The sequence below is a fragment of the Anolis sagrei genome, chromosome 3, assembly GCF_037176765.1.
Source record: "Anolis sagrei isolate rAnoSag1 chromosome 3, rAnoSag1.mat, whole genome shotgun sequence".
In the NCBI taxonomy this organism is placed as follows: domain Eukaryota; kingdom Metazoa; phylum Chordata; class Lepidosauria; order Squamata; family Dactyloidae; genus Anolis; species Anolis sagrei.
In genome coordinates this window covers 221,586,806-221,614,649 of record NC_090023.1, presented here as the reverse complement: position 1 = coordinate 221,614,649, position 27,844 = coordinate 221,586,806, and the positions used below count along the sequence as shown (strand labels likewise).

At 39.9% G+C, this 27,844-nt stretch overlaps 1 protein-coding gene across 1 annotated transcript in view; it reads left to right on the top strand.

Moving 5' to 3' along the window:
- Positions 1-25,281, top strand: part of EFHD1 (EF-hand domain family member D1) — a 55,112-nt gene extending 29,831 nt beyond the window's left edge. The window contains exons 2-4 of the mRNA XM_060768101.2: positions 12,280-12,427; positions 21,052-21,186; positions 23,637-25,281. Of these exons, the coding sequence (XP_060624084.2) occupies positions 12,280-12,427; positions 21,052-21,186; positions 23,637-23,771 (418 nt within the window). The 3' untranslated portion in view covers positions 23,772-25,281. The remainder of the gene's footprint in view (positions 1-12,279; positions 12,428-21,051; positions 21,187-23,636) is intronic.
- Positions 25,282-27,844: the final 2,563 nt, after the last annotated feature.

Below are 27,844 nucleotides of genomic sequence, written 5' to 3'. Positions count from 1 at the left end.
AGGTTGGTGTTTGATGGAAAGTTACAAGAGAGCACAGCCGTTAACCCAGCCTTCGCTGTTGGTTAAAATTAGCCACTTGCTTAGATCTACAGCATTCCCCTTTGTTACTTACATCAACAGCAGTCAGCAACCAATTGGAATTCCTAAAACAAATGCTTCTTTCTGGAACAGATGTCTGCTGATACTCAGAAACCATACGCTGGGGAATTCTTTAGGAGGGTGTGTAGGAGGAATGAGTCTGGGATGTCTACTTTAAGATAAAAGTTCTGCTCTTGACTAGTGTGATTTGTAGATGTTTTCTACAGTTTTTATCCCACCTTTCTTCGAAGGGATGTGAGACTATGCATTCCCTCCTCGCATTTTATGTTCATAATCATGCCAGGAAGTTTTGTCTGGTCTGGTCACCTAGAGAGCCGTGCTACTAAACGTGGGAGTGTGAGTAAAATCATGATCTAAGCCTTTGACCACCCTGCCTCTGCATCAAAGGAAACTTTCCACACAACAAACAGAAAAGGCTAAACCTATATTCCATGCTTCAGCTGAATTTACATGGTATACTATTTTTGTACATTCAGTAGAACTGTGCAGTAACTTTGTTATATGCAAGTGATGTGCTGAATAGAGTTTTTACCACATGTTTACACAAGGTGTCCACTTAACATCTCTTCCAAGTGCGGCATCAGATTTTGTCTTTCTTTCATATACCTTATATACTCATGCATGAGCTGATTTTTCCAGCCCTTTTTAAGGCTGAAAAAGGCCCCACAGCTTATACTCAAGTCAAAGTCATTATTTTTTTTCCTGTTATTATTATTTTACTGCCACAAAACACAGTATGATACAGCAAATGAGATATATATGCTGGATTTCATATCACAAAATTACAAGTCGAACACTTCCCAAGTGTGTGATATATTATTATTATTATTATTATTATTATTATTACATTTATTATTTTACTATTTATTGTTATTATTATTTTGTTGTTCATTCGTTCAGTCATTTCCAACTCTTCATGACCTCATGGACCAGCCCACGCCAGAGCTCCCTGTTGGCCGTCACCTCCCCCAGCTCCTTCAGAGTCAAGCCAGTCACTTCAAGGATACCAACCATCCATCTTGCCCTTGGTCGGCCCCTCTTCCTTTTGCCTTCCATTTTCCCCAGCATCATTGTCTTCTCTAAGCTTTCCTGTCTCCTCATGATGTGGCCCAAGTACTTCAACTTTGTCTCTAATATCCTTCCCTCCAATGAGCATCCAAGCTTTATTTCCTGAAGTATGGACTGGTTGGATCTTCTCGCAGTCCAAGCCACTCTCAGAACCCTCCTCCAGCACCACAGTTCAAAAGCATCTATCTTCCTTCGCTCAGCTTTCCCTAAGGTCCAGCTCTCACATCCGTAGGTGACTATGGGGAATACCATAGCTTTAACTATGCGGATCTACTCTTCACTATTTTATCGAGATTGGACATCGCTCTCCTCCCAAGAAGTAAGCGTCTTCTGATTTCCTGGCTGCAGTCTGCGTCTGCAGTAATCTTTGCACCTAGAAATACAAAGTCTGTCATTGCTTCCACATTTTATCCCTCTATTTCCCAGTTGTCAATCATTCTTGTTGCTATAATCTTGGTTTTTTTGATGTTTAACTGCAACCCAGCTTTTGCGCTTTCTTCTTTCACCTTGATTAGAAGGCACCTCAGTTCCTCCTCACTTTTGGCCATCAAAGTGGTGTCATTTGCATATCTAAGGTTGTTAATGTTTCTTCCAGCAATTTTCACCCCAGCCTTGCATTCGTCAAGCCCCGCACATCGCATGATGTGTTGTGCATACAAGTTGAATAGGTTGGGTGAGAGTTTACAACCCTGCCATATGCCTTTCCCAATATTATTATTATCATTATTATTACATTTATTATTTTACTCTATTGTTATTGGAAGGATACGTAAGCACTTTTACATTGAAGAAGGTTAGAATAATGATTTAAACAGAGTTGGACAGTATTATCTTAAATTACAGTTTTATGTAAATATTCAGAAACACTTAACGTACTGATGTAATTTTATTGGTATCTATTTTATTTTGAAATTTACCAGTAGTGGCTGCATTTCCCAACCTCAGCTTATACTTAAATCAATAGGTTTTCCCAGTTTTTTGTGGTAAAATTAGGTTCCTGGGCTTATATTTGGGTTGGCTTATACTTGAATATATACAGTAATCTGTTGACTCAAAATGACAAAACATCTAATGCCATTGTATTCTGTTCCTTTTGGAAGCAATCAAAGAAACTCTTCTGGGTATTGTGACTCCCCTGGCACCACCTGTTGGTTTGGACTAATGACCATGTAGAGGTAAAAATCTGAAAATGGAGTTTAGAGATACTGCCTTCAGGTCTTGGTCTACCTATACCAGCAACACAACTTCCATTAGTTTAGTTTCATCAGGATGTTCAGTGGAAAAGAGATATATACAATATGCATTTACTAATCAAACCTGCTGTTTACATGCTAGGGATGAGACATTGGTCAAGTGACACTGAAATAATGGCCTATTTCCAGCATCATACAGATACTGTAAAGGTTTAGCAGACAGAACTATGGTGCATCTTCTATCCCATCCACGAAGACCTCCTTTGGGAACTAAAGAACACCTGGAGAAGGATGTCATCATTGTATGTCTGGCTGCAGGAATATCAGATGCTTTTCAGATATCACTCGGTGTTTCTATTAGCCATTAGATGACCATATTGGTGGAAAGCAGCATTAAGCAAAGGTGAATTCACAAATGGCTTTGATCATTGTGTGCAGGAGGTAGAGGATTCTGCTTTCTGCAGTCCTCGTAAACAGAGTTACACAGTTGTGTTGGATTTACATCTTTGTGATTAATTAACAGGGTGCCAGTTGATATGTAGTTAATTGACTGCAAAGAGATATTTCGAAGCCAAGGATATCTTTGTATGGGTGAAAGGCTTTCTTCTGTACTGTCAGTATAGGGCTACAGTTGAGCTTCCACATCTTGTTGATTTGATTAAGATGTTCTCTCTAGGAATCTCTAGTTCAGGTAAGGGCAAACTTCAGCCCTCCAGGTGTTTTGGACTTCAACTCCCACAATTCCTAATAGCCTACTGGCTGTTGAAGTCCAAAACACCTGGAGGGCCGAAGTTTGCCCATACCTGCTCTAGGTGCTCCAGGTGAATGTACAGTCAACCTTTGGTAGAAGTTGACCATAGAATCGCCTTGGAGGAACTAGAGATATGTTCTTTCAGGTAAAAAAACACTGGTTCCACTATTCTAGGGGTCTATTTTCTTCCAACTTCACATTTATTGAACTCATGGTTTGTGGAGTAGAATTTATCACATGACCTCTACCTTTAACAATAGCAGGTGAAATATTGTACATGCAAATGACTGCACAGAATTGGAAAACTGCATCCTAGTAAATGCATGGACATCATCTGAGAGCAAATGCTAGGTACTACCACCTTTGTCCATAGTCCTATAAAGTCTGGACACATACTCATCGGATGAGACCAGTTCTTAACTATAATTAGATCTTAATGCTTGACCTGCCTTTTAGAGCTGCAGGGGCCAAGATCCAATTATGTGTTTTCCCTGGTTCCTGGATCAGGAAGGGAAGACACCACTCTTCCTGTGTGTCTAAGCAAGGTGCATTGGAGGGCTACCTGTGTGTTTGTTGTTCAATATAATAATATATGCATTATTGTTTATCTATTGTACTTCTTCCAGCATAGCAATTGGTTGGGATTTAGGTGCACTGACGACTTTGTATAGCTGCACTCATATTTGCCTATCGAAATGTAACATATAGTACAATGTATTTAATATTATTTTTTCTTTGCTTGCTTTCCAAAAGCTGCCCAAACATTGTATAAAAACTGAATAAGAAAACTAAAACACAGCTCATATTCTTTTTAATTAAAGTAAAATTACATTCTTGAAGCAACATAATATCACTTAATTGTTGCGTGCCATCAAGTGATTGCCATCGTATTGTGACCCCAAGGCAAACTTGGCATGGGAATTTTAGGCTGCGAGTGTGTGATTCACCCAAGGTCACCTAGTGGTTTTCCATGGCTGAGTGGGAAATTGAACTCTGATGTCCAGAGTAATAGTCCAAGGGTCAAACCATTACACCAGGGGTTCTCAAACGTTTACAAATTATTTCCGATGTACACTGCACATATCTTACTTGTAGTCCAAAAAAACCATGAAAGAACAATACGGTTATACCTTGACTTAAGAGTTTCATTTGTTCCACACTCATGCTCCTAATTCAAAGTGCTCTTAACACAAAGCAGATTTCCCATTGAAATGCACTGAAATGCAATTAATCTGTTCCAGTCCCACACACCCCCTCCCCATTTTTGTTACGTGTTTTTAAATAAGAAAATGTACTTTCTAAATAACAACTAATGTATAAATGCACATTCACAGGGAACAATAAAAAGATCAACTTTTAAATGGTAGAAGCACAAAGTTGTGGCAAGGAAGCACAAAGTCAACATGCAGAAGCACCAATTTCTTCATACTATCCTCATTCCAGCCTCTCTCCCTCTCTTGCTATCTCTCCCTTCATTAAACCAAACATACCAGGAATAAAAACCAGCTAGCTCTTAATGCAAAACACTACTCTTATGTCAGAGCAAAACTTGGCCCAAGTGACCAGTCTTAACTCAAAACATTCTTAAGTTGGGATGCTCTTAAGTAGAGATTCCACTGTACAACATTTGAAGTGAAGAACAATTTGAACCAATGGATTGTTGTGAGTTTTCCAGCTGTATGGCCATGTTCCCAAAGCATTCTCTCCTGTCATTTCACCTACATCTATGGCAGGCACCTCAGAGGTTGTGAGGTCTGTTGGAAACTAGGCAAGTGGGGTTTATGTATCTGTGGAATATCTAGGGTGAGAGAAAGAACTCTTGTCTGCTTGAGGCAAATGAGAATGTTGCAGTTGGTGACCTTGATTAGCATTGAATGGCCTTGCAGCTTCAAGGCCTGGCTGATTCCTGCCTGGAATCCTTTGTTAGGAGGTATTAGCTGGCCCTGATGAAATGTCAGGAGAGAATGCTTCTGGAACATGGCTATACAACCCAGAAAACACACAGCAACCCAGTGATTCCGGCAATGAAAGCCTTTGACAGCACAATTTTAACCAACATAAACTTACCAGTATTTCAAGGGGAAGTGTGTGTGTGCTTCCTACAAGTTAATTATGGTTGTTGCTGTTGTGTGCCTTCAAGGTGTTTCAAACTTAGGGCAACCCTAAGTCTAAAGTTTAGAGAGGGGGGCTGGTAAATGACCTTGGAGGACCACATCTTGTTTGGGGACCCCTGTACTACACCATACTGGCACTAGTATAATATCACTCGTATTAATAAAACAGATCACATTATATTGAAAAGGCTATAAAAATGAAAAAAATATAATAAAGGCAGGTCCTTTCCCCAGCAACCACCAAACATATTTCAAATACGCAGTACTTAGGTATGTAGAGAAGGGACTTGGATAAAGAGGTATATGCGACGGTGAGCATTCTTTCAGGGACCTGTTCCCAAGTCATAAAGGCTCAAAGTCAGGACTGCATTGAGGCTGCCAATGGACCAGGAGCCAGTGCTGTTGATGAAACACTTTGCTGATTCTGTGGGATGGCTAAACAACAACACTAAAAGGGTGGTGGGGAAGACTGCAGCCCAGCTATATGATGCAACTTCTGAGTCTGTGCTGGAATTTGTATTGAGGTCTGGAAAAACAAGTTTGTCTCTTTTGTTCCACACCCACTGACTAGATTTCTTTTCTTTTTTGGAAATGCTGCCTCTCAGGAGAAGAAACATTATCTCCTTCTAATTCCCTTCTGTATTACTGAACTGTTTCATCTGCTGCCTGGCTCTTGCTGAATTGAGGACAGATTGAGTATTCCTTGGCCACTTTGCTTTTGAGGCCGCACAACTTTGGGAAGCTGCGCTTTGAAGGCTGGCCCTGGCACAGACTGAACACCTATTGTGCTGCTTGGGATAGTGCATTGCTTTGCCATCCCAGCCCACTGCTGCTGGCAAGACCCAGTTTCTCACAATCCTGGCTTTGTATTGCCTCTGTCCTGGAATGACGGATACGTGAGGATTGCTTTGCTGGCTGTGGATCTTGAGTACAGTATGTTAACCCCTGTGGGGCTGATACTGCTCTTGAAAAGCAGCTTTAAAGCTGATGCAGCACCCCAAAGACCTCTTTCCCACTCCCCTGGTGGCAGCCCTTTAGACATTGCCTAGTTATCCTTTGTAGAAATAATTTTGGCTTGGAAAAAGACAATGAAGTTTCCTTATTTTACAATAACCTACTTCTCTGCTACAGTCTGCCCTTGACTATTGCCTTACTTCAATTCCCCCGGCAACATAGGGGGGAAAATACTTATTTTTTATTTCTTTTTTTGTGAGTGCTAGTTTCTGTCTGTTGGCTTCCGGTGCTGCTGCCCTTATTTCAGTGTTTCAATTACTACTCTCTTTAGGCACATGTACAAGAGTGCAAGCAGTCCCCAAGTTGCGAACAATATAGGTTCTGTAGGTTTGTTCTTAAATTGACTTTGTATGTAAGTTGAAACAGGTATTTATTTATTTACTTACTTACTGTATTTGTATACCGCCTTTCTCATCCAATTGGCGACTCAAGGCGGTTTCCAACAAATCAGTATACATAAAACATAATAGATAAAAAACATTAAACAGTATAAGACATCACAAAAGCAATAAAAGCAACATCATCAGCGTCTCATTATTCTCAAGCATTGACCAATTCCATTGTCAGGTCATTTGATTTTCTATATTAGCTACTCTGTATTTGTAAACACTTGCTTGGAGGCAAGTTAAGCCACGTTTTAACTTGCCTCCAAAATGTCAAGAGGGAGGGAGCAGATCTGATCTCCCTAGGGAGGGCATTCCATAGCTAAGGGGCCACCACTGAGAAGGCCCTGTCTCTTGTCCCCGCCAAACGTGCTTGTGACGAAGGCGGGACCGAGAGCAGGGCCTCCCCAGATGATCTTAAAGCCCTCAGTCCAGGTACATTTTTAAATCTAACTCCAGCCATCTATCTTATCTTATTCTATCTTATCTCATCTCATCTTTCTGTCTTTGGATAGCACTGGAAAGGGTTAACACCCCTGTGGTGTTTGTTTTGCTATCTGTGTCCCTGTTCAGAAGATTTCACCTCACTTTCTGTCCCTGTGATCACTAGATTTTGAAAACAATGGCTTGTTATGGAAACAAGGATTGGGGATAATCAGGGGGACATCTTTTCCCAGGATAACGCTTTCAGGAATGAATTTCCCTTTGTAGAGATAGATTTCACCCACTTCCTGTTGTCTCACCCCCTTCTTAACTATCAGTTGTTTGTAAATCAGTGTTTACAACTCAGGGTCTGCCTATACATACATATAAGATTTTTGAACCTTGGTATTGTTGAGTCTTACTGGATTTATCTTACTAACTCATATTCCTTAAAAAGGTAAAGGTTTACCTTGACATTAAGTCTACATCTGTCTATCTACATTTCTAATTCAAAGAGCTGGCGTTGTCATAGACACATGGCCAGCATGACTGCATGGAGCTCCATTACCTTCCTGCCGAAGCGGTACCTATTGATGTCACATTTGCATGTTTTTGAATTAGGTTGGCAGAAGCTGGGGCTAACAGCAGGAGCTCACCCCACTCCCCGGATTTGAACCACCAACCTTTCGGTCAGTAAGTTCAGCAGCTCAGCAGTTTAACCCACTTTGCCACCAGGGAGCCCCTGCTCATATATTGATGAAGCACCCTCGTGGCTAATCCCTGTGCAGAATCCTGCTAGGAAAAGTGGAAGGTAGAATACATAAAGGCATAAAGGCTCTTAACTTATATAAGTTAAGGGTCTTTATGCCTTGCCCACCTGCCTTTATGCCTTACACACATTGGGATAACTGGTGAAAAAGCAATGGCGACATAAACATTCCAGATTATATTCTGTGTTCCCCAAACCCTTTAGAGCACTGATTCTCAACCTTTCTAATGCTGCGACCCCTTAATACAGTTCCTCATGTTGTGGTGACCTCCAACCATAAAATTATTTTCATTGCTACTTCATAATAACTGTTGTTGTAATGTAAATATCTGATATGCAGGATGTATTTTCATTAAGTGGACCAAATTTGGCACAAATATCCGATATGCCCAAATTTGAATCCTGGTGAGGTTGGAGGGGGAATTTATTTTGTCATTTGGGAATTGTAGTTGCTGGAATTTATAGTTCACCTACCATCAAAGAGCACTCTGAACTCCACTATTGATGGAATTGAACCAAACTTGGCACACAGAACTCCCATGACCAACACAATACTGGAAGGCTTTGGTGGGCATTGACCTTGAGTTTTGGAGTTGTAGTTCACCTACATCCAAAGATCACTGTGGACTCAAACAATGATGGATCTAGACTAAACTTGGCACGCATACTCAATATGCCCACATTTAAACACTGGTGGAGTTTGGGGGAAATAGACTTAACATTTGAGAGTTGTAGTTGCTGGGAGTTAACCTACCATCAAGGAGCATTCTGAACCCCACCAATGATAGTATTGGGCGAAATGTCCCACACAGAAACCCCATGACAATCAGAAAATTTTGTGTTTTCTGATGGTCTTTGGCGACCCTTTTGACACTCCCTTGCAACCCACCCAGGGGTCCCAACCCCCAGGTTGAGAAACATTGCTCTAGAGAAGTTCACCAGGGGGAAAGTTGCAGCAAAGAGGTGTTCAAAGATGCTGTTGAACAGCGCTACTCTTGTCTTTGCTCATGCTTAATACTGTGTGCGTTCAGGCAAGTGCACAACCAGCTTTCAAGTAGTAGACTTTTGATCCCAGTTGGGTTGAAAGAACTAATTTCTCAGCAGTCACACAAGCACAAGATAAGAAAACAGATAGAAGAAGCGGGCTATTACTTTCAGGTGATAGAATATTTTTCTGGGATCCCATTGGATTGTCTTGAAAACTATGTTTCAAAGTAGTCTTCAAGATAATTTCATGGGATCCTATGTCCAGAGAAACACCTCTGGGGAAATATGCCTTGGGGAAGTCGGTGTTAGGTTTGCTGCGTTAGCAAGCTTATTGCCAGAACTGGGGAAGATTTCATGGTAAAAATGAATTCAGAAGTCTGTCCAGGGATTGAGAGCGGGCACACAAACCTGAAGGGCACAATTTAAAAAGTGATCCTTTTGTTATTCTAAAATGGACTTCTGTGGCAAATACATGACATCAACAAGAGTGCTTATGTTCCATAAGAGATATGCTTTCCATTTTTATTCCTTTCAATGCATCAAGTAACTCCATTTATGTCAGATAGGTCTCTGTCTCTTGACCCCTCAACCTGTCTGCAAGCATATCCTCTGCTATTCCTAATTGCTCCCTGGATCCTTTTTATTCTTCTTCTTCTTCATTCCTTCCATCACTCTATTTACAAAACTGGCTTTTGTCTTTGTGGATTCTTTTTGAGTAACAGGAAGTTGGGGAGGGTGACAGAGGAGAGTTAGGGGCTCGAGGGACACAGAAAAACTTCAGAAAGCATTCAACTATTTTTTTTCTATTGAAAACGAATCATATATAGATGAAGTACTCCTTTGTTGTTATAACTGGAACTGTACTATCTAGTTTTAGATTCCTGCTGCCAGCACGTTCAGTTGTGGGTGTGTGTATATGTGTGTGTGGGAATGAATGAATGTGAATACACTCTGGGTCACATGATTCTGTATTATTATTTTTTAACTGCAAGCCAAGCAAATATTTTAAAATGAGATCCTCAAAAAAGAAGAAGAAAAGAAACAAGTATGCATTTTGTTGTCATTTTAAAAAGAAGTTAGGTTCTAGAATTCTTTGTCCTAAAGTCTCATATTTTAGCCATTCTTACTCTTTCTTATTCTTGACTGCATAGGTGGAATAATAATAATAATAATAATCATCATCATCATCTTTATTTTTACCCTGCTTACATGAGGCCAAGCCCGGCGACACATTACAGCAAAATAAAATACAGAACAACAAAAATCACATCAGAATAAAATAAATACATTCAGGTAAAACAAACTGTGCAAATTAACATAATGGAAAAACAAACAGAGTAGGCGGGCCAAATGCACGACATAAAATGATAAAACTCTGGATGAGATAGTAATGAGAAAGGTATATTTGTCGGGGAGGAGTTCGTAGGGGATGGAACAGTGGAGTGTGGAGGGGGAGTGCAATTTGAGGACAAGACTGTGGGTGAAACAGCAAGAACGGAATATATGAACAGATTGTTTATCTGTTGACGTGATTCTTTAAGTGGTCATCTGTAAACTCATGTGTGGGCCAATCTTCTGAAATGTCTAGAGTTTTGGTGGTAACCCTGCCTCTCCATTCTGCATGTGCTCTAGATGTTTCTTGCTCAGCTCTCCTCCATGTCTACTGCTGTGGAATCAAACAGTCAGAAGTATGATGATGGGCTAGAGAGTTGTATGAATTCTCGGGTGGCTATTTGAAAGACCACAGTTAACAGGTTGCTAATCTCTTTGTGGTCTCTTTCATTCACACACCTAAGAGACTTAACAACCTGGTCAGCTCATAGGTAAGAGAGTCGTGCCTGCAAAGCATGTAAAATGATTTGTCCAAAGGAAGTAGATGCTCAATCTGTCATATCCAGTCTGTAGTGTGTTGTAAATGTCAAAAGGCTTGGGCAATGCAGATACTAGACACACTACTTGCAAAGAGACTTTCACCAGAAATTTTCATAAAGCTGCAAATGCTCTAGTATAGAGTTTCTCAAACTGTATCCCTTCAAGATGTTTTGGACTTCAGCTCCCACAATTCCTAACCATTGGTAAACTAGCTGGGCTTTCTGGGAGCTGAAGTCCAAAATACCCGGAGGAGCACAGTTTGAGAAATATTACTCTAGTACAGTGGTTTCCAACCTGTGGTCAGTGGACCATCGGTGGTCCCCAAGAACTAAAATATGGTTTGTGGCCTCACCTTCACTACACCGTTGCAACAAGAGTGACTGGTCTTGCAAAACCCTCTTATAGTGCCAAGGTAATGGGGGTGTTGGGAGGGGAGAGGCTGACTACCCACGAAAGGCATGACAACAAACCTCCTGACTGCTGCTTTTCTTCCTCCTCCCTTACCCGAGCGGAGCCATTCCATGGAAACAGGGGCGACTTGGTGTCTTCGTTTTTAGGCCTGTTCCTGGGGTTATTTGGGGTGCTGAAAATTGTATTAATAATAATTAATAATCTTAATTATTAATAATAATAATCAATATTTTAATTATTATTATTAATAATAATAATAATTAATAATCTTGACCACATCAGCTCAAGATTATTAAATATGGTTTTCTATGAGTGAGCAGATAGTGACTACTGGATGACATATATTCTGTATCAGAAACTAGAGCTGATGTGGTCTATTCAATGCAATTTTCTCAATCAGTACCCCAAATAACCAAACTGAATCTAAAGTTGACCAAAAACTGATTCATAACCCTTTTGGTATTAATGTTGGAGAGTGGTCCTTGGTCAAAAAAAAGGTTGGGAGCCACTGCTCTAGCAAAACAGGTTTCTTAGCTGTCTCATAGATGATGGAAATGCATGTATTAAATTAACAAAGTCATTCTGAGACTTTCTAAATGGTTGAAATAAAAGGCTAGTGTTCTTTCTACATTTAGGTTGTGTAATTACTTGAAGCAGTTTTAAGTCTTTCTCAATTCAAATGCAGCAGGAAAATATATGGGAGAACATTAGTGCTGTATAACATATAAGAAAATTTGGATGGTGCTTAAAAGGAGTTTTCTTTTCTTAATGAAAGGAATAGTGCATTATAGGGATAGAGAAGTCTGGTTTTGAGTTGAGTTCCCAAAAACCAAATTGTTTGCTTTTATCATGAGCATAAGTGAATGGACTTATTTTCTATGTGATGCAGAATGTTTATTATAGTTTACAAATCTGTTGATCCTCCCCATTTATTTTTGCTCCACTCTAGAAATGGCTCACTTTAGGTCTGTTTGCATTATGCAGTGAATTAAAGCGGCTTTTTTTTAATAGAACTGGAGGTGTTTGGAAGATAAAGCTAGGAATTATTGTCTTATGTTACCAATATATTTTGAAATTTTGGACATAACTTGAACTCTGATGTCTGTCTCCTGTCTATCATGGAACAATGAGTGAACCATTGACTGAAGCCAGTCAACAGAACCCTCTAATATCTTTATTCTTTTTCTCCATTTAGGTATGACTCGGGGAAGGATGGTTACATTGATCTTATGGAACTGAAGCTGATGATGGAGAAACTTGGTGCACCTCAAACTCATCTGAGTCTGAAGAACATGATCAAGGAAGTGGATGAGGACTTTGATGACAAACTCAGTTTCCGTGAGGTAAACATCAGCAGAAAATAGAACGCAGAATCCAATGGGGGATCAGAATGTGGAACTTGGCTATTCCATTAGCTTTGTCCCTTCTCTGTGCCTTGAAGTCCCTTACCATCCAACGGGATTAGTATAGCATACCAGCATATCAAATGCCACTGAAAGATCTAGGAGAACCAATAGTATATCACTTCCTTTGTCCAGTTCTCAGTGTAGGTTCAAGACTATTTCTGTTTCATAACTAGGACTGAACACAGATTGCTGCTTTATAGCGGTTAGAACATGGTCTTCTTTCCAAGAAGCATTTACAACAGTGGTTCTTAACCTGTGGGCTGTGGACCACCAGTGGGCCACAAGGACGAAAATCTGGTCCACGAGCCTCCTTCCTCTATTTATTTATTTATTTATTCAATTCAGTTTATTGTATTTCTGCTCCTTTCGTGCCACCTGCCACTCCTTCCCTGTCGCTAATCATGGCATATGTTCTGAATCAGAAACTAGAGCTGATGTGGTCTATCCAATGCAGTTTTCTGAATCAGGCCACCAAATAACTAAACTCAATCTAAAGTTGACCATGATTCGTAACCTTTTTGGTACAAATGTTGGAGAGGGGTCCTTGGTCAAGTGGGGTCTCATCAAAGTGGTCCCTGGTCAAAAAAAGATTGGGAACCACTGATTTACAACCTCGACCAGTTAATCGGCTGGTCCTCCTCTGGTAGCTTTAATTATGTGGAATGGACATGGGTTAATTTCCTTCTGTCGTTTCCACTTTTGATGCACGCAATCAACAGAGACAAAGCTAGGTAAAATAATAAATTTGTAGGATATTTATCAAACCTGGGAGGAATACCAGGTGACCTTTACTTTCATGCACTTCTCATTCATGACCTTGCTATTCAGTATGCTCTCTCTTGTTCCCATGACCTTGTGGAAATTCCCAACACAAATTATTTACTAACTTTAAAGATAGTTCTTGCAGCATAGTAAATGTTATCTTTAAAGCTGGCTTCTCTTCCTCTGCCAACTAACTAACACTAACTTAACAAGTTTCAGCCAGTTTTTTTAAACATCAACAAGAGTTGCTCAGAAAGTCTTAAAGGGACAGTATATTATATCTACATTGCTGGATCCTGGCATTAAATTGCATTCAATCTTTTTGCCCATTACTTAATTATTATTTTTGTTATTTAACCCACTTCCTACATGAAAGTTCATTTTAATTTTTGAAAACAGTTTTGTTCAATGCACATCATCATGAAAAATGGAATAAAATAATGTTTAAGTTGGTAAAAAATAGTCAATAGATAAGCATAACTTTTTGATTTCTTACTCAGTAGAACCTTGAGCACTAAGAGAATGTATCAGGCTCAGGCAGAGACTATTTTCTGTAAGGGAACAATCCGCTTCCCCTATTTTGAACTCATGAATCAGCTTTGAAATAATGAATCATTTAACATGTAAGATTCAAGAAAATGAAACTGCTTTCTCTGCATTTTAAAAATAAGCATCAGGAAGAGGATGAAATATGTGATTTTGTGCTGATCTGTTACAACTAAGAAGTCTATAAAAGGCTACAAAACCGCTTCACAGAAAGAATCCTGTGATGTTATTCACACTGGAGCTAACTATAAGTTTTAGCTAGACATAAGCAACTTGCACCTACATATGTTCTCCCATCAACACTCTGGCAGTCTAGCCAGTGGCAACTGTAGGAACTACTCATATTTTTCTGCTTTTTATATAGCCTCAGACTATATTCCCCTACCACTCTGTGCTACAGGAAAAGAACTAATGCGAATTCCCTAGGATGATGCAATAACTATAGAACTTATACAACTATTTCCTGTTACAACAGTTACCTATTGCAGGTTGCCTTAACAAATGGGCATTTTAATAAAGTTAATTTTGTACTTTTGGCACTTTAAGCCTATCAATACATCACCAATTGCCTTCAAACCAGTGCACTCCCAATTTCAAGGTGAATAAAGTTACATTTAAAGCCATACGGCAACTGTCACTAACTTTACTCAACCAGAATAGTGATTAGTGCTGTTAAAGGTAAAGGTAAAAGTTTCCCCTGACATTAAGTCTAGTTGTGTCCGACTTTGGGGGGGTGGTGCTCATCTCCATTTCTAAGCCGAAGATCCAGCATTGTCCGTAGATGCCTCCAAGGTCATTTGGCCAGCTTGATTGCATGGAGCTCTGTTACCTTCCCGCAGAAGCAGTACCTATTGATCTGCTCACATTTGCATGTTTTCTAACTGCTAGGTTGGCAGGAGCTGGGGCTAACCATGGGAGCTCACCCTGCTCCCTGGATTCAAACTGCCAACCTTTCGGTCAGCAACTTCTGTAGCTCAGCGGTTTAAGGCTAATTCAAAATACATGTAGAATATCTTTGCTCTTTTTATGTATTTTTATAGCAGAGGTATCTTTAAAATATGTGTGTAATTGTGACTCATAACAAGATAGTGTCTACTCATGAGAATTCCACAGTGAACCTGCAGTTAAGCAGTATGATATGATAACAGTGATATTGTTTTGTTATTCTGTTCCAAAGCTTAGATACCGTACTGGAGAAAAGTATGGATTTCTTCAATTGGTATCTGAAAAGCATAGATAGCTGCATTGTTTATAAAACCCCAATTTGCATCCTTGAATCCATTCAAGCTTTGCTAATTCTGTCCTGAAATCTTGTGAAGGATCTCTTCAAAAGCCACACAAATTCTGTGAACATGCTGAAGTGCTTGCTTGCCATTTATGCACAGAGTCCCTTCTGTCCCTGTACACAGAGATGATCTGAATTTGGCAACTTGTATCTATGACCTGTTCCCAGCTGTTTGGTGAGTCATTCCCACATGCCTTTTTTGTACTGTGTCCACTGGTACAAAAGCATATTTTTCCTCATTTCCCAGCCAAATGGGGGAATCTGCTCACTTTTGAAAACTGAATTATTTTTTCTCCTTCTCCCTGTCCTTCGCAATATGCTTGCGTGGTCTGTACTGGCATTCTCTAGACTAGAGTGTTCTTTGGTATCAAGGGCTTCCTGTTGGAAGTAAACATATGAACAAGCCTCTTCTGTGGAGGTGGTGTTGGAAACAGGGAAAGGAATAACTGACTGATAATGATGTGGACTTAGCTTCAGGTCCATGGAATTCTGTGGACATGCTTACATTTAGTTGGAACAAATAATCTTGCATAATTTGATGAGTGGGCAGAGCTTGACTGGGGTGTTTGCATCGTTAGCTGGATTTTTTATTCAAACAAATCTTCAATTATATCTCTGTGTAAAGCAAAAACATTTTAACCTTCAAAGCCCCACATGGTTTGGGTGCAGGTTACCTACAGGATTGCCTTCTCTCATACAATCTGTCCCAAATACTTGGGTCCTCTGGGGGGCAGCTACTCCAGCCCACCAGAACCCGACTGTCGATTGACACCCAGAGGACATTTTCATCGGCCACCCCAAGACTATGGAACGTCCTGCTGGAAGAGATCCGAAAGCTAAATGAGCTGTCAGAATTTGAAACACACCTGAAAACCTATTTTTTTCCAACAGACTTACACAGCCATATATCCCAGCATCTGATCCCAGATTATCTGCTTTGAACTGGATTGTATGAGTCTCCACTGTCATATAATCTATATATATATAAATGCTCTGTGCATAACGAGTACCTTAAAAACAAAAAAACCAATGAACGAAATCACACCAAATTTGGCAACAAAACGTCTCACAGCACAAGGAGTAACCATCACTCCAAAAATTGTAATTTGGAAATTGTAGTTGCTGGGATTTATAGTTCACCTACAATCAAAGAGCTTTCTGAACTCCATCAAGAGGGAAATTGAACCAAACTTGGCACACAGAACTCCCATGACCAACAGAAAATATCGGAAGGATTTGGTGGGCATTGACCTTGAGTTTGGGAGTTGTAGTTCACCTACATCCAGAGAGCACTGTGGACTCAAACTTACTTACTTACTTACTTAGGCGATCCCTCGTTGGACGAGTAAGATGGTCTTCCATTATGGATTTCCTTGTGGGTCCGTATGTGGCTGTGGAGCCCTATTCTTGCTCTGCATCTTCTTCCGCAGTGAGGGCATTGGTTTCCAGGTGGAAGGTGGTCCCGGTCGGGGTTGGCTTGACGCGCCTTCCTCCTGGCACGTTTCACTCTTTCACCCTCCACTCGTGCCTCCTCAAATTCTGCAGCACTGCTGGTCACAGCTGTCCTCCAGCTGGAGCGCTCAAGGGCCAGGGCTTCCCAGTTCTCAGTGTCTATGCCAGAGTTTTTAAGGTTGGCTTTGAGCCCATCTTTAAATCTCTTTTCCTGTCCACCAACGTTCCGTTTTCCGTTCTTAAGGCACAAGCACTCAATACGCCCAAATATGAACACAGATGGAGTTTGGGGGAAATACACTTTGACATTTGGGAGTTGTAGTCACTGGGGTTCACAGTTCACCTACAATCAAAGAGCATTCTGAACCCCATGAATGACAGAATCGGGGCAAACTTCCTACACAGAACCCCATGACCAACAGAAAATACTTAAGGCCGTCCAATCCAACTCTATCAGGGCAAGAAAACATAATCAAAATCCTCCTGACAAAGAGCCATCCAGCCATAGATAAAGATAGATAGATCGATAGATAGATAGATAGATATGATTCACACACAGACAGATATAGTATCATAGATTTGAAAGGGACCCTTAAAGAAGGATAATGATATGTTGCATGTTCCAGCGTGGGCAAACCAGACACTCTCCACATCAACACTGACAAAGAAACAGTAAGAAATACTGTTTACCCACAAGCATAAAGAAATTACATATATTAGAAACGAACACTTTCTCATTACTTTATTTTCCAGATGAACAGACTGGGCCACAGCAATGCATGGCAGGGGACAGCTAGTCTGAGATAAGAAGATAGTCTGGGATCAGATTCTGGGATATAGGGCAGTGTAGAAGGGGTCTTTGATTGAATGTTTGGATATTGCCCAATAATATCTGGGTTTTCCAAGCTACTATTTACTTGCCCAATGATAAGATATTCAATACTAGCTTGCAGTTACATCAGTTCTTATGGTGAAGAAAGCTGCTTCTTTCAAATTGGTTGGAACCACTCCTTCTAACAAAAAAGCACTTACAGCATCCAGGACAACCTTTCATTGCAGCACAGAAGAATAAACAAATGATTAAAATGTGGAAAGTATTTTGTCCCTTTCCAGACATCTTGTCAGCTTTGCTTGAATGCTAATAAATGAAATTTGTTTAGTAATGTCTGGACACATGTACAGATAATAAGAATAGCTAGGTTGCGGTTAGCTGAATGCAGTGCTATCAAGAAATTTAGCAAATAAAACATAGTAAACATTGATTTCTGAACATCATACTAATAGCCTGAGACCATCCAGAAAAACACTTTTGGAAAGCACTGCACAGATATTGTGGTAGTAGAGAAGTATTGTCTGTTTGATGCTATCCTCATTGCAAAGTGGGCTCTGAAGTGAGTTGTTGTGTTTGGTTGAGTCTCTTGAATTTTGCTACCTGTTTTTAGCCATTTCCTCATCTGCTTCATCGTCCTTCTCCCACAAACCTAGTTCTTATTGGTGGAAAATGACTCATAGAAGTGAATGTGTCAGAGTAATATTTGTGTTCCATAAAGTTAGTGGAGCATTGATAGAAAGGCCTGCCATGTTATGAAGAAACTCATCCAGATCAATCAATCTCTTAGGATAGATCATTGATAGCCATGTATAAATATGTGAGAGGAAGCCCCAGGGAGGAGGGAGCAAGCTTGTTTTCTGCTTCCTTGGAGACTAGGACGCGGAACAATGGCTTCAAACTACAAGAGAACATGAGGAAGAACTTCCTGACTGTGAGAACCGTTCAGCAGTGGAACTCTCTGGCCCGGAGTGTGGTGGAGACTCCTTCTTTGGAAGCTTTTAAACAGAGGCTGGATGGCCTTCTGTCAGGGGTGATTTGAATGCAATATTCCTGCTTCTTGGCAGGGGGTTGGACTGGATGGCCCATGAGATCTCTTCCAACTCTTTGATTCTATGATTGTCATTGATGCTCAACTCCAGCAGACAAAAATCACAATGAACCTGAACCTGTACAGCAGGTGATTTCATTGTGACAAGGAAATGCTTTTGGAAAGTATTGCACCTTTATTCTCAAGCCCTGACATGAACACAGAGTCCAGAATAGGACTTGCAACTTGTGTTGTGGTCATGTATAAACTTGTTCTAATGATGTATTGAGCCAGGAGTTTACAGGACCAGCATCTGGGAGGACTGCAATACCACTCATTTCATGTCATTTCAGCTAATGGCACATTAACTTAATTATTTATTTGTCCCAGTTGCACAACACAGGATACAGACGTTTAAAATTGGCAGCTGGTTGTATAGGAAGGCCTGACCAAAGATAAAGAACTCTCATGATCCCATAAGACTGGGCTGTGGCGCAACTAGTTAGTAGCCAGCTGCATTAAGTCACTACTGACTGAGAGGTCATAAGTTCAAAGCCAGCCTGGGTTGAAGTGAGCTCTCGACCATTAATGGTCTAGCTTTCTGTTGACTTATGCCAGGGGTCCTCAAACTAAGGCCCGGGGGCTGGATGCGGCCCTCCAAGGTCATTTACCCAGCCCTCGCTCAAGGTCAACCTAAGTCTGAAACCACTTGAAAGCACACAACAACAACAAAAACAATCCTATCTCATCAGCTAAAATAAGGCCCACGCTTCCCATTGAAATACTAATAAGTTTATATTTGTTAAAATTGTTCTTCATTATAATTATTGTATTGTTTTAAGTGGTTTTTGCACTACAAATAAGATATGTGCAGTGTGCATAGGAATTCATTCATTTTTTTTCAAATTATAATCTGGCCCTCCAACAGTTTGATGGACTGTGACCAGGCCCTCTGTTTAAAAAGTTTGAGGATCCCTGACCTATGCAGTCCGAAAGACCGTTGCATCTGTCAAGTAGGAAATTTAGGTACCGCTTTATGCGGGGAGGCTAACTTAACTAATTTACGACCCCATAAAACCTTCCAGCTGTGTGCGTAAGAATGAGGAAGTACTCCATCAAGGACTTGGTGTCACAAGTGGCAGTGAAGCAGCAGCTCCCCCTGTGGCCGGAATCGAACATACCCTCATGAAGCCGGAAACCTGGAATGTTAAATTGCCTCTGTGTCTGTCTATATACAGGGTTAGTCAAAATGCATAGGCCAATAAGCCATTCAATTGAATGGCTTATTGGCCTATGCATTTTGACTAACCCTGTATGTTGTATGTCTAATGGCATGGAATGTTTGCCATGTATATCTGCATTGTAGCCCACCCTGTGGGGCGAGAAGAGAGGGATATAAATACTGTAAATAAAATAATATTTTTTTCCTACACACCATTGGCGTAAATCAGGCCTGCATTGGTATTACACCAATATTGCAGAGAGGCACAGCTTCACCCACAAGATTTCAGCAATAAATGCAAACTGATACCATTCTAAACCCTGTTAAAAGGATATCTGGTAATCCTGGGAAGGATGACCTGTGCCTGAAGGTCTAGTGAGCCATTTTTGATTAGACAGTACTTAGGTAGGCATATCTGTGATCTGACCTACTAGGAGGTGGCTTCATAATTGTTTACAGTTCTCCAATTGCAGGAAGTTTTAACTAGTGTGTCTTGCATCACAAATCGAATGATACTCTGCAAGAGAAATCCAGAGACAGGGTGTGTTAGCCAAGCCACGGAGCCTCTCCCTATCTCCACCCTATCCCAGTTTTCGTCCTCTCAGAGAGTAATGGCCATGTCATGACAATGTCTTCATGAGAAATGTGTTGAGACTAAGAATGTGATTCACTACAAAGGACTGCTCAGCTATGTCCCAGCAAAACTCGCAGGAAGTTAAATGAATAAACATATTATGTGCGTGGCTAGAAAGCAGCCGAGCAGTTTCATTATATTCTCTCACACTTTCCCAGGGGATTTTCAGAGGGGTTTTTTTTTCCAATTTTTGTTTCATATGCTATATTAGTAAGCAGCTGGAGAGCAAACATGGGAACAAAGGCTTCTGCCAGATGCCTAATTTCCTGGATGTAGTTTCTAGCATGCTGAGGTTTTGGTGCCCTCTAGTGAAGGAATATGATCTGTGCATGGAATGAATAGTGATAACAGTCCCAATTGTGCAGAAACACTTAAATGACTTGTTAGTAGCACTTGCAATTACTACTACTCTGATTTGTAGATGTATTCCTCTTTTATTCTTTTTAGTAAAAATGAACTAAAATATTGGTAAATCCAAGTAGTGAATTGTCTGCATTTTATCAACTTTGACCTAAATAAGTACGCAGCCAGGATAATAATATAAATGTAATAATAAATATGTATTTGTACCCTGCCACTATCTCCCCAAAGGGACTTGGGGTGGATCACAGAAGCACCCCACATACAGACAACTATACATAAGTATAAATACAGTGACATAAGGATCAGTGCAGGATTTAACTGATCATTTTCCTCTCTATTCTGCTGCACTCCAAGTTATAAAAATGAGCTCATGTCATGTGAAACTTACTGTTTTACCTTTCCTCAATAATTGATTTTCAACCTTTTTCTTTTCTTTAGTTCCTACTCATTTTCTACAAAGCTGCATTTGGAGAGCTTGAAGAAGACAGTGGCTTGTTGGCTTTGGCAAAGCTCTCTGAAATAGATGTTGCCCTTGAAGGGGTGAAAGGCGCCAAGAATTTCTTTGAAGCAAAGGTATGAACAAGAGTGTTGGGTCTGGTGGTGATGGGGGTCAAAGGAAGCACATAATAGCTGGAAACCTCTGTAATACAACTTTACCAGATTGTGAAGGACATAAGTGTCAAGCTTGAGAGGGCAAGGAATGGAGCTGTGCCTGAGTGCCTTGCTAAGAGTACTGCTAATTGTTGTGTTGCCAGGGAACTACTCAAAGCTGCTTGCAAAAGAAAACCTCTTTACACAAGCCCTTTAAAAGGATATCTGGTCCAGCAACTATCAGATGCAGTAATGCAGTGCCCCTAGAGCAGTGTTTCTCAACCTGGGGGTCGGGACCCCTGGGGGGGGGGTCGCGAGGGGTTGCCAGAGGGGTCACCAAAGACCATTAGAAAACACAGTATTTTCTGCTGGTCATGGGGGTTCTGTGTGGGAAGTTTGGTCCAATTCTATCATTGGTGAGGTTCAGAATGCTCTTTGATTGTAGGTGAACTATAAATCCCAGCAACTACAGCTCTGAAATGTCAAGGTCTATTTTCCCTAAATTCCACTAGTGTGAACATTTGGGCATATTGAGTATTTGTGCTAGGTTTGGTCCAGAGCTATCATTGTTGACGTCCATAGTGATCTCTAGATGTAGGTGAGCTATAACTCCAAAAGTCAATGTCAGTGCCCATCAAACCCTTCCAGTATTTTCTGTTGGTTATGGGAGTTCTGTGTGCCAAGTTTGGTTCAATTCCATTGTTGGTGGAGTTAAAAATGCTCTTTGATTGTAGATGAACTATAAATCCTTGCAGCTATAACTCTCAAATGAGAAAATCAATCCACACCCAACCCCACCAGTATTCAGATTTGGGTATTTGTGCCAAATTTCATCTAGTGAATGAAAGTACATCCTGCATATCATATATTTACATTATGATTCATAAGAGTAGTAACATTACAGTTATGAAGTAGCAACGAAAAAAAAATTATGGTTTGGGGTCACCACAACATGAGGCACTGTATTAAGGGGTCGCGGCATTAGGAAGGTTGAGAACCACTGCCCTAGAGCATCTTGGTCTATACATACTTAAATCAGAAGTCAAGATATTGCATGGCACCTCTGGAACATAATACTCCACAAAAAAAGTTTTATGGCCTTCAGTGGGCAATTTCCAAGTGCCAGAATGCACTAATGTGATTATTTTGTCAAGCTCATGTTCTCTCTGGATGCTAGTTTGGTTCCTCCTACTCTGCATGAGGAGGAATTGAACGCCTTCCATTATGTCCTTAAAAAAAACAAATGTTCAATAATATCTTATAACATGAGCATATTACCAACAGTTTCCTGGCCTTAGACTGAAATCTTAGATTGAAAAGTAAGCCCTACTGAACACAAAAAGACTTAAGTTATAAGTTTGCAAGCTTACCAGAAAAAGTCTCGTGCCCCAGATGGCTTCCCAGTAAGTATTACACTTTTGCTGAAATAGTCAGATTTCAAAGAGTGTGTTCAGAAGTACATAATACATATAAATATGTATTTTTCCACTGGACAATCTTTTCTTGTAGATCAAATTAGAAAGGACACTCATTCTGTGTGCTTGTGATCGAGTCAAACTGTATACAACTCTGGATAGAATCAGTAATATTATAAACCTACTCTAAGCAATTAAAAAAAAACCTCCAAAACTATTTACATTTAAATGGAGGAGGAGCCCTAAAGATGGTGGTGAGTGGAAGAGAAATGTACTACAGCTCTGCTTCCCCCTCTTTTATTGGTAACTTGTTATAAGTTCTGAATTAACTTATACTATTAGGTTTGTAGGGCCCCCTGGTGGCACAGTGGGCTAAACTGCTGAGCTGCTGCTGAACTTGCTGACCGTTGTTTGGTGGTTCAAATCCAGGGAACGGGGTGAGCTCCCGCTGTTAGGCCCAGCTTCTGCCAACCTAGCAATTCAAAAATGCAAATGTGAGTAGATCAATAGGTACCGCTTCTGCAGGAAGGTAGTGGTGCTCCATGTACTCATACTGGCCAAATGACCTTGGAGACGTCTACGGACAATGCTGGCTCTTCAGCTAAGAAATGGAGATGAGCTCAACACCCAGATACAACTAGACTTAATGTCTGGGGAAACCTTTACCTTTACTATTAGGCCTATAGTGTAATATGGCCAATATCTATAATAATTTAAAATGCTATACCATGGTTCAGGAAAAACAAAAGAAGTTAATAAAATGATGATGATAATTATGATGATTATGTGGTGATAATGATGATCATGTCATCTGTATGTAGGTGATCCATTGTGTGTATTTTACACCGCTCCAGTCCAAAAGTTCAGGACTGTCACTTTGTACATTAGGTTTAAACCTAATATACAAGTTGATGGTCCTAATATTCTGGCTTGGAGTATTGTTATGTATTGCTGATTGCTCAGAGCAGCTCATAATAAAGTGCATCTTCTCTCTCCTGATCCTTGCCTGTATTTTAGGTTCAAGCTTTGTCTTGCGCCAGCAAGTTTGAAGCAGAAATAAAAGCAGAGCAAGATGAGCGAAAACGCGAGGAAGAGGAAAGAAAGCACCGCAGGGCAGCGTTCCGAGAACTCAAGTCAGCATTCAGTCAGTAAACAGAGCAACCTGTCTGTTAGTGGAGACTGGAGTACATTTTTAAAAACCTCACCTTTGGTGATCCATTCACCTGCAGAAGAAAAAAAAAACCAGATTTGATTCCATCGGACTTAAAAAAAAAAGAACTTTCTAATTAGAAGCTGGAGAATATCCATATGGTATTATGATTGATACAAATACTAAAGAGTGGTCAAGGGGACGTTTTTACTCTAGTGGATGTTGCTAGAGGAATTAAAATTCCCTAATTTTATGCATAGAGAGAACATTGGAGCATTTGATAACTATAATGCCGACCAATTGTGTTTTGTGGTTAGAATTTTTTTCCTGTCATTCTGACTGCCTCCGTCTTGTAGCTATATATTTTTTTTCTTTAGTGTTCCATTCTCATTGCCTTTTTGGATCTTTCTGATTTTCACAAAACTAATTTCCTGCTTCTCAATAAACAGGGTATTTCTTTGGATTTATATTTTTTTCATGCACAAATAGATGCCCTATTGGCTTATTACCCTTTTTGTTCTTCTTACCCTAGGAAATAGATTTCTAGGCCATTCCCAGCAATTAATCAGTTAGCCGATATTGGCAATACATGAGTGGCTCTACATGAGTTTCTGCCAGTTACTTCTAGCCTTCCAAATGCTGCAGCTTTTCATTTTCCGGTTTCAAGCAATACAAGGGGCTGAAAATATAATGAGGTGTTAGGAAAGCCATGCTGAATGGATAGAATTCCACTCACACTTTTCCCAATCCAAGCCAGTCAAATATTTTGTGAAATAACATTTTGTTCAAGGGTGTAATGGCCACTGTTCATTTTTGTTTCTTTTCACATTTACATAAGTGGCTGTGCTCTAAATAGGAAAAATTGTTTCGAATAGTACTGTCTACTTTTCTGGGCACATTCCATGCTTCTGAAAGACACTGGGCTTACAGAAGCAAGGAAACACCAATCAATATGTCATTTAGGGAAATGGATAATATGCTTTGGGGACAAATTATCTTTCTGTCATGTAAATCTTTTTTCTTGTGGACATGTGGGAATCCAACAACGTATGTAGTCACCAGTTACGTAAAATGGTCCCTTCCATCAGTTTCTGTTTGCAAGAGGAAACACATTCCAAATGCAGATTGTGGTGTTTATACTATTCAAGCCTGTATTATATTCAGAATTTACACTTATGTATATAATTCTGCATACCTTAGAAAACAAAAAATGCCTTCCTGTCTTCAGATCACAAACCAGATATTTCACCTTTATTTTGACTAGTCTTTTTAGCTTTTTACACTATGACACTAAACTGTGAGTCTCGAATAATTCAAGGGAACCCATTTAGTAATGGGTGGGAGAATTGCTAAATAATTAAAACTATATTTGCAAGTCCACAGATTATATTTGGTAAGAATCACATGTTTAGCTAAAAATATTTATAATAAATGTTTTTATACTTTACAAAGTTTGAATTGTTATTTCTTTCTTCTTTCTTAGTTGTGCAAATAAACTTTTATTAAATCCGATTGACGCTGTCTTGACTTTCTTCATTCTTTCTGCAATTAGTACCAAAGTCAGATATTCATGCTAATTGTGGAACTATCAAAGTCAGACTTTTTAGGATATTGTAGAATTACCACTAACACATAAAATCATAGTGTTGGAAGAGTCCTCATGGGCCATCCAGTCCAACCCCCTGCCAAGAAGCAGGAAAATTGCCTTCAAAGCATCCCTGACAGATGACCATCCAGCCTCTTTTTAAAAGCTTCCAAAGAAGGAGCTTCCACCACAGTCCAGGGCATAGAGTTCCACTGCTGAACAGCTCTCACAGTGAGGAAGTATTTCCTAACGTTCAGGTGGAATCTCCTTTTCTGTAGTTTGAAGCCATTGTTCCACATCCTAGTCTCCAAAGCAGCAGAAAACAAGCTTGCTCCCTCTTCCGTATGACTTTCCCTTACATGGACATCATGTCTCCTCTCAGCCTTCTCTTCTGCAGGCTAAACATGCCCAGATCTTTTAAAGCCCTCCTCGTAGGGCTTGTTCTCCAGACCCTTGATAATTTAAGTTGCTCTTCTTTGGACACATTCCAGCATGTCAACATCTCCTTTACAATGTGGTGCCCAGAACTGGACACAGTATTCCAGGTGTGGTTTGACCAAGGCAGAATTTTGTGATAACAATTATTGAAGTACTATTTTGAGCCTTAAAGATAATACTGTGTGCAAATATTAATCAAATACTCATATGGTTAATTCTAAAGAGTCCAAAATTGCATTAACTTATTTTCACTTTTTTTATGCCTACAAAATGTGTTTAAAAATATAGACCCAGTTATTTGTATTTTTAAGTAAATTTATGTGAGGTGATTTATGTATCCTATTTGTAGAACCATTTGGGCTTTTTTTCCTTGTGGGAACAATGTGACACTGTTTTTGTTTGAATCCATTTAAAAAAGTTATTTGCAACCTATTTTTGTTATAATTCCTTTAAGGAGTACCTACTTAAGAAAAAAGGTGCAATATAAATGGTATAAGCCAATATATATATGGTATATATTGGCTTACACTATTTTATGTGCAATAGTAATCAATAGCAAGGCCGCCTCCTTTTTAACTATTCATTAGTAACTATCCAGTGAGCAGAGCTAATGTAGAAACATCCAAGTAGAGCTTTGCAAGTAGCATTACTGTATACATAACATAAAATGAGATTTTTGATCTTATGCTGTAGATAAGTTAAAAGAGTTGAATGTAAGCAAAATGGTACAGAATAAGAACTCCGCCTTTGAGGAGCAGGCAAGAAGACTGGTTGCTGCTCACATAAACAATGATTTAGCGAGTCCTTGAGAAGTAAGTAAGTAAGGATGAGTGCCACTTTACTGTGACAAGTAAAGTGCAGTGCTATATTGGGTAGGGAAGGCAGAAGACAGAATATGTCAGGTTTGGAGTAATTATTCTGAATAAGAAGACAGAAGAACATATTTTAAGCGTACATTAACATTCATGTACCGAATGGGTATATGATTAAGCTGTTTTGTCTCATTTTTGTACCATGCTTACATGCAAGGTGCAGATCTTGACAAGGATGGGAACCAAAGACTGTCCAAATAGCATTAATTTTTCACTTGGGTGCCTTTAATTAGCTGTGCTGGTACTTTAGATGTGACTGCTACTGAGCAGACAGAACCAAGCTACACTTACCTGTGCTGTGACAACTCACAAACTAGAATACTGCATTGTATTGTTCAGGACTGCCATTGAAGACTTCCCAGAAACTTCAGCTTGTCCGAAATATTCCCAATTCCCAATGAACACTCATAAGAAAACATGCATTTAGATTTGGAATATAGTATTTCTGCAACTGTAAGAAATACTATACAACAACAACAATTTTTTATTGATTAGTCAATTTTGACCATATCAAAACATACACACTTGCCCATACATACAGTAAAACCATATATGAATACAAGGCATCCCGACCTACTGGCCTGTCATTTTTCCTATATAAACATCTCTAAAAAATGGATGCATCTTAAAATCACAGGTGTATCTTATGCATTTTTGTTGATGGTGGTTGTACTGAAATTAGGGTGCGTCTTACAATTGAAGAAATACGGTAATTCCACCGTTTGCAAGTATAATTGGAAGTGTCGGTGCACACACCTTTTCAAACGACTGCATACTGTTTGGAGCCTACATACCTATAGGACCCTTCCACACAGCCATATAACCCAGAATCTCAAGACAGAAAATCCCACAGTATCAGCTTTGAACTGGGTTATCTTGAGTCCACACTGCCATATATTCCAGTTCAAAGCAGATAATGTGGGATTTTATTCAGCTGTGTGGAAGGGTTCCATTGAACTTGAACTTGTTCACATGCTTTAGCCGTCTTTGGAGTCCTTCTCTTGGTGTCGCATTTTCTAGAAATAGATGTTGGACCTCTAGCTCTTTTCAATTCTGGCATCCCACCTGTTTCCACGGAGCCGTCTCTGATGCCCCCACTTCATTATTTTGAAGTTAGGCAAAGACCTTGGGCTTATAGATAATGTTGATTACTACTGCTGTGCTTTTAGCCTGCATTTCT